The 12,384-nt window shown below is 33.3% G+C and overlaps 1 protein-coding gene across 2 annotated transcripts in view; it reads right to left on the bottom strand.

Annotated features, from left to right (window-relative positions):
• Positions 1 to 12,384, bottom strand: part of SMC3 (structural maintenance of chromosomes 3) — a 31,236-nt gene that overhangs the window by 3,425 nt on the left and 15,427 nt on the right. For both annotated transcript variants that reach the window (XM_036438964.2, XM_036438965.2), the window contains 13 exons: positions 11,836 to 12,049; positions 11,482 to 11,585; positions 11,200 to 11,299; positions 10,686 to 10,846; positions 10,149 to 10,290; positions 8,605 to 8,755; positions 6,025 to 6,177; positions 4,519 to 4,670; positions 2,958 to 3,116; positions 2,251 to 2,358; positions 1,701 to 1,809; positions 854 to 1,101; positions 557 to 769 (listed from right to left, as the gene is read on the bottom strand). In XM_036438964.2, the coding sequence (XP_036294857.1) occupies positions 557 to 769; positions 854 to 1,101; positions 1,701 to 1,809; positions 2,251 to 2,358; positions 2,958 to 3,116; positions 4,519 to 4,670; positions 6,025 to 6,177; positions 8,605 to 8,755; positions 10,149 to 10,290; positions 10,686 to 10,846; positions 11,200 to 11,299; positions 11,482 to 11,585; positions 11,836 to 12,049 (2,014 nt within the window). The remainder of the gene's footprint in view (positions 1 to 556; positions 770 to 853; positions 1,102 to 1,700; positions 1,810 to 2,250; positions 2,359 to 2,957; positions 3,117 to 4,518; positions 4,671 to 6,024; positions 6,178 to 8,604; positions 8,756 to 10,148; positions 10,291 to 10,685; positions 10,847 to 11,199; positions 11,300 to 11,481; positions 11,586 to 11,835; positions 12,050 to 12,384) is intronic.

Genomic DNA, 12,384 nt, shown 5'->3' with positions numbered 1-12,384 from the left:
AGGCTGCCAATTTAATTCTCGGTTGGGGTATGTGCCCCAATTGTGGGATCATTCCCAGGTGAGAGGTAGGCAGGAGGCAACTGAGAGATGTTTCATTCTCATATTAATGTTTCTCTCTCTCCCCTCCTCTCTCTCTCTAAAAATTTCAATGAAAATATTTTTAAAAGTAATCTTAAAAATAAAAAAAAAACTACGTGTAAAATATTCTAGTTACTATGTTAGCAACTTATGTGCTGAATTTATTCACATATATTAGATCCAACTATCAGTGGAAAAAAATCCTTTACAAACTGAAAAATAAACTGAATGATAGCTGAAGCTTTTGTCATGTGTGTTTATATACTAATAAAAGAAACATATGACCCTAACCACTTGTCTCAGTGGATAGAGCAGTCAGCCCTTGGACTGAAGGGTCCCGGGTTTGATTCTAGTCAAGGGCACAATACCTCAGTTGCAGGCTCCATTCCCAGCCCCAGTCAGGGTGCATGGGGAGGCAATCAATGTGTCTCTCTCACATACATGTTTCTCTCTCTGGGGAAAAAGGAAAAAAACATACCTGTTTGAAAGTTAACTGAATAGCTTCATATTTTCGAAGTTCGAGTACATTCATCAGTTCCATGATTGATTTGTATCCCCTATCCAATTCTTCTTGTCGCTTTATTAATTTTTCTTTTTGCTCAGAGAAATTTACAAACTGGTCTAAAGCTTTTTTGTTAACATGACTGTATTTCTTCAATTCTGTGTTGCACTGTTCAAGTTTTCGAAACAACTACAAGGAGGGAAAAATGAATACGTAAATTTATATACAGGAAAATTTGCAATGAGATTTCAAATTTAAAACCACAAGATTTACCTGTTTGAGACTCAGTGTTTGGTATTTTTCAAATGCTTCCTGAGGAAGTGATCCAAGTTCTCGAATTTTCTTCATACATTCTTCTTTCTTTTTCAGTAGCATGCCTTGTCGATTTGTCATCTTTTCTAGTTCTTTAGTGTCATGATTTATAGCATCCATGTGTTCTTTTTCCATATTTTTCCAGCGCTCCATACTCTTCTGAAGTTCCTTAATTCCAGCTTCTGTTTTATCAATGGAATTGTCCAAATCTGAAATGGGGGGGAAGAGAGGGTGGAGAACAAATTAGATAATAATACCTATTTTACAGACAGAATGTTACTTGATCAAACGTTTTATTTTAATAGTCAAATCTATCAAAATAAATAGACTTTTTCATGTTTGTTTAAATTTTACTGTGAAAAATTCATAAAACATTTAATTCAGGATAAATTAGAAGTTTAATGAGAATCGTGAGTATAGTTTTTATTATTATTTAATGTTTATCTTTAGAAAAAACTAAAAAAGAATTTTCTACTCAGTAAGTAGGCAGTAAGAAAATCGATTCAGTTATTTCATACTTTTCTCAATAAAATTAATAATTTACAATCTCAAAATTGTCACAAATATTTCAATAAAAAAAGGATTACTATCTATAATCAACACCCTGAACTCTGTTCACTATACTGTTCACGATTATGGAAAACAAAAAATCATTATTAGATAATTTTGCCTTTTTGAATATTTCATTTTGTAGTAAACAATGTTATAAAACAAATAAGCCAGTGCTCGCTTCGGCAGCACATATATAAAACAAATAAGCTAAATTTAACTAAATACATTTTAAAAAATTTATTAAACAATAATTTACCTTCTGATCGTGCCATAGTGTCTTTTACTCTTTTATTGATGGCTTCAAGTTCTGAGGTTGTAGCAGTGAGAACAGTACCCCCTTCTGTCTCTCTCAGTTCATTCAGTTCCTGAAAAACAAAAGGAACTTATGAGCATTCATTCACAGGATATGAATGTTAGTTTCAAAATGTTCTGACTAGCAATAGTTTCTATAGCTGTTATGTTTGAATAAACATACTTCATACATTTGCAAATACTTAAAGTACCATTACAGGGGGAAAAAATAATAACTGAAAAATTTCTCCACATCTACCTTCTACTGATAAAATATTAATAACTTTTACCTAGATTGTGCCAGGATACAAATACAAAACAGTATTAAACAGTCCTGAACCTAAAGCTTAGAAATATTAAATGACTTATCTAAGATCATAAACCAAGTGGCAATGCTAGCCAGGTGGTCACACTGCTAGTCTTTTGGTCCCCAAAGTCCATTCTCTCAAACAGAGCCTCTTATATGTACCTTCAAATGGTTATGATGGTCAAGGAACTCCCAAAAAAGAACATACCTGTTCTACTTGGTCCAAGCGTTTTCTCAAATTCTCATTGAGATAAGTCTCTACTCGAGTAATAATACCTTCTAATTTAATTCTTTCATTCAGCAATTGTCTGTTTTCCTAAAAGAAAAGAAAATTATTTGTATACATAGGCATATATATTTTATATACAAGAATGCTGTTAATTTGCTGTCATCCCCATTACTTGTGTTCAAATGAGCATTATGAAGTTTCATACCATTCCAAAGTCTGTATATTTTCTTCATTTTCTATCTTCAAAATGCTAAGTTTTTGTGCCTGTTTCTTTTAATAAGCATACAACCAAAAATGTTTTTCTTTTCCTGCTTTTAATTTTTTGGACTTAATATTGTTTAAATCTGTTCAATAATAAAATATTATTAAAATGTTCAATTCAAATAATATTGAATATGTAAAGATCGTCATAATAAATATGGTAAAGCTAACAAGTCAAACCTTACTAGTAATAAATATGCACTAAATAAGATAGAATAAAATGAAGATTTCTTGTATAATCCTAACATATACAGAAAGGTTTAGGAAAACTTATTAAAATCTTTTTTTATTTACTCTTATGGATAAGTCCAAGAGTCATTTTTACATTTTCTCAATAATCTTTCACTTTTCTTTATTAGCAAGAAAGATACTTTCCACAGTAAAAATAATTATTAATAATTATTTTTCCTATCAATTGTACTTGCCTGCTGAAGTTGACGAATTTCATCATTCAGTGCATCTACTCTCTTCTGATCTTCCAGACTAAGTTGAGAAAGCAAATCAGTTCCCAGCTCTGCTTTTAATGATTCTCTGGTGGACTCCATAGCATGCAAACTTGCCTCCAAACTTTGTAAACTGCGTTGCTATAAACAGATTAACTTATGTATTAATAAAGGTACTAGTTACTGTATCACTTATAATAGTAAAAAATTGGTAACAATTTACATTTGATATTAAAGTGAGCTAAGAATCATATCAACTCAAATTAACTATTAAGTATCCATTACATTTGATAATTAGAACTATGTAGCAATAATATTCATGATGCAATACTATGGGGCTGTGTGGAATACTACCCCATGACCAAACTATATAAAAATCTTCACATATACTCATAAGAACCAACAATAGTTGCTAGAATGTATTGGGGTAGAATAATTGTGGGTAATTTTTAGAAAAAAAATTTTTTGTATTAGTACTGATGTACCAAATTAGTTTTCTCAAACAACTTCACATTTGTAAGTTCAATATATATTTTCAATGTAACAGCAGTTACAATTTGCTTTCTACTCATTTAATACTCTGAACAAAATGCAATAAAATATTCAAATAATAGTATTTTACAGACAAAAATAATTAACTACAAATTCATTACTATCAGACAGTACTATTATGCCATAGTTCAAAATGCCTTTTGTTGAATGAATTTGGAAAATCTGAATGTGGGCTAGGAATCCTTGGTATAAGTGTGGATAACCTATTTAACATGGTTCACCCAATTCTATTAATTAAAACATCCTATCTAATAAAAATGAAATATGCAAATTGACCATCACACAGTAACAAAGATGCGGGCGCCCACAGCAAAGGCTAAGTTGTCGTAAGAGCCTTAACGAGCCTTCAGCAGGGACCTGAGGCTGCAACCCCCACCGGAGGGGTTTTACAGGGGATGTCAGGCTGCGATTTGGTGGGGCTTGACATGGGACCTGAGGCTGTGCCCCCTACCCGGAGGGGCTTGACAAGGGTGGGGACAGCCTGCAGTATTTTCCAGTGTATAAGACGACCAGGCGTATAAGACGACCCCCCTAATTTTACAGTTAAAACATAGGTTTAGGCCTATATTCGCTGTGTAAGACTACCCCCCGCTCCCGAGGCAACACCAGTTCTTTTTTTAATAGACCGCCTCTCTGACTCTGGCCAATCTGAGCAGGCTTTTTTTCGTTTCAAAAGTCGTCTTATATGCCAGAAAATACGGATAGTCTGGATCTCCCCCAACAGGGGTGTGGCAACTGAGCCTGGGTCTCGCGATTTTGAAGCACCATGGGTGTGCGGGGACTTGATCTGGGTCCCGCAGCGCACCCAGACTCTGGCAAGTGGAAGATTTTCATATACGTTTTACTAATTTTCTTTCATCTCTGACACTTCTATTATAGAGAAAGGGCAAATAGCAGTATTAAAATATCTCCTCTAATTAATCTCATTTTAATGTGCACAAATTTCATGCACCGGGCCACTAGTCTATAAATAAAAGGCATACTTACGAACCTTTGGCATAAAAGTTTTTTCTGATTGCTGCCTCTTCTCTTTTAGCATCTTCATTTCTGATAATATGCTATCTCGAGATGCTTTAAATTTCCGTTGCTGGGTCTCTATCTGCTGCATTTGGTTCATCAACTGGTCAATTTCATTATTAATCCATATGCAAGGCTAAGGAAAATTCTCTCCAACTTGTAAATACATTTTATGTTCTAAACTCTTTTCAGTTCAACACATTTTGTATCCCTTCCCTCTTCTTTAACCCTTAAATAAAAGTTGTTTCCCTCAAATTTATGGACCGTAAGAATGTTGAATTAAATGGTGTTCACCACACCATTTCTCTTTCAAAATAACATGTTATTTTACTAATAGCTATACCAATCAACCAATCAATATTCTTGAAAAACCCTAGAAGCTAAATGAAATATAACAGTATTTTTTTAACATCTTTTCATTAAACAAATACTTATTGTGTAGCCTATTATGCTTACAGTATCAATTATATATGGAAGTTATATATCTATAACAAGGCCTTGTCCAATGTGGAATAATTGTACCTCACTGGATTATCAAATATGAAAAGGTAGTTGGTGTAATTTTCTTTTTCCTAGTATTTCACCATGCTTTCTTAGTGGTAAAAAGTTGCCAAATTTAGACAGTTCTCAAAGTATGCTATGTAGACCTCTGCAAAGTCAAAACTAGGATATATTTACCTTTTTCTCAATGCTATTGTTTTCACTGATGGCACAGAAGCTATAAACTCCTACTTTTTAAAATGCCAGTTTCAATTAAGAATATTTTAATGATGCAGTAAAAATGATTATTTTTGCTGCTCGAGTATCTGTATTTTTAGTATCGTGTGACATAAAATGTAAAGTAACATAAAGCACTTTTGCCTTAAACCATGGCTGTTTTAAGAAAATGAACAGGCACAATTTTAGTTACAAGCTTTTTTATGTGTGATTTTAGAGTACCTTTATTAAAGCTGAGGACAGTGAATCAAGGGCTGAACTAGCCACTCGTAATAGCACACCATTTTTATGGATTTTGACAGCCATTTCCTCCACCCTACTAAGTCTCAGCCAAATGACCTCGAGATAATAAAATCTAATGGATATTTTCAACCCTTATATATTTAATTTCTATGAAGAATGTAGCATTTCTGATTACTCCTCTCCCCTTTCTTTCACGAAACACTATCCTGGTTTTCCTTCTACAATTTTCTAATTAATCCTCCTCAGTTACCTTATAAACTTAAATTTTAGTGTTTCTTGAGTTCTTTTCGCTCAGAAGCAGACTCACTACTAGCTATTGATCAACAAAGTAAAGGATCAATGCTAAAATAGTTTTTTCAGCCTTCAGAAGTTAGACAAATATAAGCTTCTATACTTAAATAAAAGACAAAGTAAAATACATGGAATTTTTTCCCACTGTATATGAGAAGATACACCTAACATGCAAAAGATTATATATTCTAACCAAAATGCAGTTCTCCACAGCAGCACAAAAAGATATTTTCAATATTTCTGCGCAGGTTTTCATTGAGCTTTGCTTCAAGCTCACCTAGTTCTTCTTCTGCTTTTCTAACATCTTTTTGTAATTCAAGTCTAGATTTCCTTGTGTCATAATAACCTCCAGTTAGAGCACCCCGATGACTAACTTGGTCACCTATAAATAAAACATAAGAAAGGTAATATTCTTTATAACAACTTTACTCAATGATATCCTGACTTATAATCAAATAACTAAAGTTTTTATCTATTTAATGAGAATTAAAAAGAATTTAAGCTACTCTTAAAAAAATTTGCTTTTCAATATTAAAATATGCATTTAAAAAAATGTGCCTTTTAGGTGAGCCCAAACCTCTGCTAGAAAATGGAGACATGTGAACAGGACATAGAACCATAGAACTAGCTTGGAATTCCCACTGGCCATATTTGAGAAAATTTGATAAAAAATAAGTGACAATGTAGTAACACGTGGAATAAAAAAATAATAATCCATTAATCACAGTGATACTTTAAAAATAAGAAAAGGAGAGGGCTTTCTTTACAGAATAGTGACAGCTAATAAATACAGAAGCAATATAAGAATCACCATTCTGAAACCCTCAGTGTATTAATTGAGTCAGGCAATGATCAGCAAAAGATGCTAAAAAAGTTGTGGGGGAACATGATATTTAATATTCTTAAAAGACAATCCCACATATCATTTATTAATTTAAAAAGGGAAAAGGTATTTTGCTAGTGGTCAAACAGTGGGATACATTATGTGATACTATATGTACATATCAATATGCCAAGAATTTTTAACCTGAATCTAATGATAAGGAAGAAGACAAATACAGAGAATGGACATTTTTTTTTGAGAAGGTCAATTTCTGCGGGTAGAAAGAAACAGGAGAAACTGTCCTACATTAAAATAATCTAAAGAGAAGATATTGCCTGCATCCTGGACAGAAAAATGATTTGAATGTGATAATCACTTCATAAGGTATATAAATGTCAAATCACTATGCTGTACACTAATATAATGTCAACTATACTGTAATTTATTTATTTTTGGGGGGGACAATTGAGAAAATTTGAATATAGACCCTTTTTAGGTTTTATAAAGTTAGTATTAAATTTCTTAGATTTGCCGAAGCCGGTTTGGCTCAGTGGTAAAGCGTCGGTCTGCAGACTGAAAGGTCCCAGGTTCAATTCCGGTCAAGGGCATGTACATTGATTGCGGGCACATCCCCGGTAGAGGGTGTGCAAGAGGCAGCTGGCCGATGTTTCTCTCTCATCGACGTTTCTAGCTCTCTATCTCTCTTCCTTCCTCTCTGTTAAAAATCAATAAAATATATTAAAAAAAAAAAAAAAAGCAGGATCTGTGGATTCTGCAGTGCATTTAAAAATAATAAATTTCTTAGATTTAACAATGACATTATAGTTATAAAGGAGATACATGCTTTAAATTTTAGAGATCAAGTGTCATTGTAAAACTTATTCTCAGATGGCTCAAAACAACAAAATTTTATATATATAAAGACAAAGCTGGAGAGTGGTTTACCTTCTTTCATCAACATATTATAAAATTATAAAGGGGGAAAAAATGAAGGCAAGTGAACCTATATATAAGAGATTCTTAACCTGGATTCCAGATAAAATTTAGGAGGTCCTTGTCTTGAGTGGAAAAAAATTTATATCTTTACTTTTATGCTAATCTCAAATGAAATTTAGTAATTCCTTCTATAATGAATGAGACAAAAACCACAGTATATCAAGACTTCGTTATCAAGAGAAATAACAGATATTTTCTTTCAGATAACACTTGTCACAAATCTCAAAATATTGTTTACATGCAGCAGTGCTTCAAAATTATGATTTACTAGAGGCCCAGTGCACAAATTTGTGCACGGGCAGGGTCCCTAGGCCTGGCAGGCACTCAGCGGGGCCTGCCAGCTGGGGGGAGGAACAGGCACAGGTTGTCCACCTGCCTTCAGCACTCACCCCCTCTGGGAATGGGGCTGCATCCACTGCCACCACCCCCCCCACAATTCCTCATCCCAGCCTGGGGCTTCAAGGCCCCAGCAGGGTTGGGAGAGAAGGCAACAGTCATCAGGCCAGGCAGAAAGAAGGGACACCAGACATCAATGGGCTGAGCATCTGCCCCCCTGGTGGTCAGTGCACATCACAGCAATTGGTTGACTGGTCATTCCATTGTAACAGTTGCTTAGGCTAAGATAGATAGATTAGTCCCACTGCTAAATCTTATTTTTGAATACCTTAAGAATTACTATGTCATATTTTTTAATGTTGTGATTACCATGCCAATGTGCCAATATAATTTGTTTTTTATGATCAATGTTTAAAAACATTGAAAAAGATCCATAGGCTTCATTAATCAAAGAGCCAAAGGAATCTACGGTGCAAAAAAGATTAAGAACCTCTATTATAGACCAAGTGATTATATTTAACAGACATCAACTAAATATAAAGTGTGGACCCTGTTTGGATTCTGATTTAAATAGACCAACTATTTAAAAAAGAATTGGACATAAATTTTCAAATACTCTTAAAACTTAAATGGGAAATAAATCCCATTACAAACCTTCCAGGGTAATGCAGTCCATAGTGAAAGCACGGGCTAACTGGGTTGAAACTTCCATGCTACGACAAATCAGTGTTTTTCCAAACACATGTTTGAAGGCTTTGTCAAATCTGGGATTGTACCTCAGCTTACTTATCATAGGGATAGCATCCTAAAAATGAATATTTTATTAGGAAACAAAGAGATCACAACACAGTTAATTAAAACATGTTAGCAGAATTATAAATTTCATCTTTATGAAATAGAAATAAACACAAATGCCTTTATATTTCAAAACTATAGGTTTTTATCCTGAAGTTAGAAAAAACATTCTGCTAAAATATCCTGAAAATAGTGCCCATTTAATCATTTAGGTTTTCAACAGTATAGCACAGTGATAAAGAGCTTACTAAAAAGCTGCCTAACTTCTCTATATAAAGTTTTTTCATTTATACAATTGCAATAACAACAGTATCTTTCTCATAAAGTTACTAAAACTAGACAAATAAATATATGTGAAACAGGATAGCATCTGTCACATAAAAACACATAACAAATGTAAATAGTGTTTCCTCCAAATGTTTAATTTTACTTCCTATCTATCTTAGAAAAATATTATTTTCAGATAAAATTAAGAATAAAAGGAGAGGCCTTTCTTTACAGAACAGCAGCAGCTGTTTTGTTTAGGTAATATAAAGGGAAGCACACTATCTGCATTCTTTTGTGTCTTGCTTCATTCACAGGTCACATTTGTGACTCAATTTCTCCTCCCCCAAAATTTAAATACAATTTATAGATTTAAAAGAAAAAGCTGGGCCCTTTGAGTAGCTTATAAGATTCTCATTGTTCCTCTGAAATTGTTGATCTTTCTCATAAGGTTTCAGCTCTAACCTGAGGAAAATAAAATAGTTGGTACTATTGTGAACATTCTAAAAGCGAATACCTCAAAACACTTTCTTCTTTTCAAAAATATACCAGCTAGTAACAAAAGCAACATTACATTTCAAGCCTATCATTTTGCTAGATCACGTGTCAAACACAAGGCCCGTGGGCCAAATCCGTCCCGCCAGGCCTTGCAATGTGGCCAGCACCTCGCTGTCATCACTGCACTCCGCTGCGTTTCCATCACAATGACAGTTTATGACTGTTCAGTAAACCATTCGGCACGCGATTTAGGCTGGATTTTAGATTTTGGCCCCTTCTCTGATTGAGTTCGACACCCCTATGCTAGATGTTTTAAATTTAATTTATAAACCATTTTAAACAATATATTCGGAAAACTTGATACTCATTTTAAATGACAGTTCCTCAGGGAATTCTCCAACTACCTAACTTTAATTTTGTCACTTAGAATACATTCTCTAAGCATCCTCCATTTCTGTATTTTAACACTTCACACCATTTCCAATTACTTGTTTCATGTTGTGACTGTGCTCTATGGGGAAAAATGTGTATTTATTTCACAGACCACGTCAATTCTAATGTATAGTGCCTGTGCACTAAGCATGCGTTGAACATGAGAAAAAGTAACTTATTGAAAGAAAGACCGTGACATGCCAACTCACATTGGTTTCAGGATAGGCAGTATCCCTTACATCTAACTTATTAAGAGGCAGAAAAGTGACCTCCCCAGGAAGATTCATTTTATTAAACTCCATCAAAATCTTCGTGCTGACTTCGTCTGAATCAACAATATGATAAAATAACCTACATGTGAACAGAATAACAGATTTTTATTGTTAGATGTTTTTTATCGATAGACTTTAAAGTGTTATTTAAATAGACATTTCAACTATTCATTTCCTTTCTATGAAATCCAATTTATATGTGGGTGGAGAGAAAAACTACTTAGAGAAAGCAAATTGTTACCACTCTAAGAAAAAGCCCCAAAAGGGGAAAGTTCTAGCTTCTACAATTAGAAACAAACATTTGGTACCTACACATTTAATTAGAAAATTAAGTAAATAATTGAGGATATAAGAAGATAATGGAGGGAAAAAGAAGATAATAGGAGATATATTATACTAAAACTACAAAAAATTGTTTTACTCTTTATTTCCTCTTTCCTTTAAAAACTCAAGATATCAAGCAAATAATCTCACCTATTTCCAGCAGTGACTTCCACACATGTGTAGAAAGCAGGCTCACACTCAAAGTTATTCATCACTATGCCATGATAGCCATTTTGAACATGCTGATTTATTCCTTTCCGACGAAAGTGGTCTAGCACTTTGTTTATGCTGTCTATTCCATTTAAAATGGCCTGTTTAGAAGTGAAAAATATTAAAATAATTTACCAATAGCACTCTTGCTGGTAAAAAACAAATAAACATATTTCTATATTAAAAAATACGCCAAAGGTTATAGTAAAAACACCTCTCCAAAACACATGCCCCTTGGAAATATGCCAACAACAATGCAGTATCTTATATTATTAAAAGTATTATCATTAATAGCATACTAAAACAATACCCATAATTTCATAGTTATAAGACAAATGATTTGCACTCTCCTCTTATTTCCTGGAACCAATGACCTACAGCTTGAAAGCTAATAAAGTTTGTGTGACAGCAACTGACTCAGTGTAAACTGCGGTAAGGAAAAGAATCTGCTCACCTTTCCTGTTGCCGCTCTAAGAAGTTGTTGTTTCTTTTCAAGATCTTCTCTTTTAGCAGCAAGTGCTTGCTGTTCTGCGTTCTCCTCTCTCCACAAGTAACTAATCAATAAAAATTAGACTGTCTTTAATTTCAAAAGCCTTAGGAAGATGCACTAACATACAAAATTTAGAGTAAAATAATGAAATCAAACGTATTTGTATAACTTTTAATTTAAAGACCATTTAACACGGGGCTAGTTAGCATTCCTCAAAAAAATTGACATATTTTAGTCTATACTAACTTTCTTTCACTTTGTAATTCATCTTTCTTATTTTTTACTTCATAGTATTTTCTGTCCAGTTCTTCTACTCGAGCTTTGACTTCATTAAGGTCCTGATCCAGTTTCTATGGAAATAAAAATAATTCAAATTTAAAATCCAATTTCTCTTTCTCCCTTCCTCTCTAAAAAAAATCAATAAAAACAAAAAACTACCATATGTATATTAAATTGTGATGATGGTCTTTTTAAAATTAGTACTGTCATATGTATTTTAAGAGTAGCATGGAAAACTGTTAAACATAAAACTTAAATAGGTAAAACTACACATTTATCTCTTAAGAAAGATTTTTACAAAATAACTGTAAAAGTTCTTACATTATATTGTTCCAAATTTTTCTCTTTATTTGCCTCAGTGTCTTCCAAATCCTTATGTATAGCAGCAATCTGTCTTTTCTTATCATTAATAGCTTGGTCTAAAGACTTGAGTTCCTTTTTAATCCACTTATCTCTTTCTTCTTTTGATGTAAACTGGCTTCCTCGACCCTGCTTTGCATAAAGGTCCGTTCTTTCCTGGGTAGCTTGGGCCAATCTACACAAGACAAAAGAGAATAGATTGAAAAACAGCACAGGAAATAAAAAAGTTTAATTGCAATCAATACATCAAGAGAAAATAGCCATCTAAAAAATTCCATTAAAAAGGGTATTAAGCAACTGCTACCTTATAGGGAGAGCTCCTTGGACTATTACTATAAAAGAATAAATTTACTTTAAAATCACAATTTAAATCAAGTAAAATAATCCGTACCCTAAGAATTTCAGAAAGAAAATGTCTTCACTCCAGGTTTGTGATAGTCGGTAAATCTAGGCAATTCTGATAACCCGTTCTCCAGAATTTTTAAAAATGCTCCAACTATATTTAATTAT

This window comes from Pipistrellus kuhlii, unplaced genomic scaffold (genome assembly GCF_014108245.1).
Source record: "Pipistrellus kuhlii isolate mPipKuh1 unplaced genomic scaffold, mPipKuh1.p scaffold_m20_p_15, whole genome shotgun sequence".
Taxonomy (NCBI): Eukaryota; Metazoa; Chordata; class Mammalia; order Chiroptera; family Vespertilionidae; genus Pipistrellus; species Pipistrellus kuhlii.
Note: the sequence above shows the minus strand (reverse complement) of the source record. Positions and strands in the feature narration are given on the sequence as shown.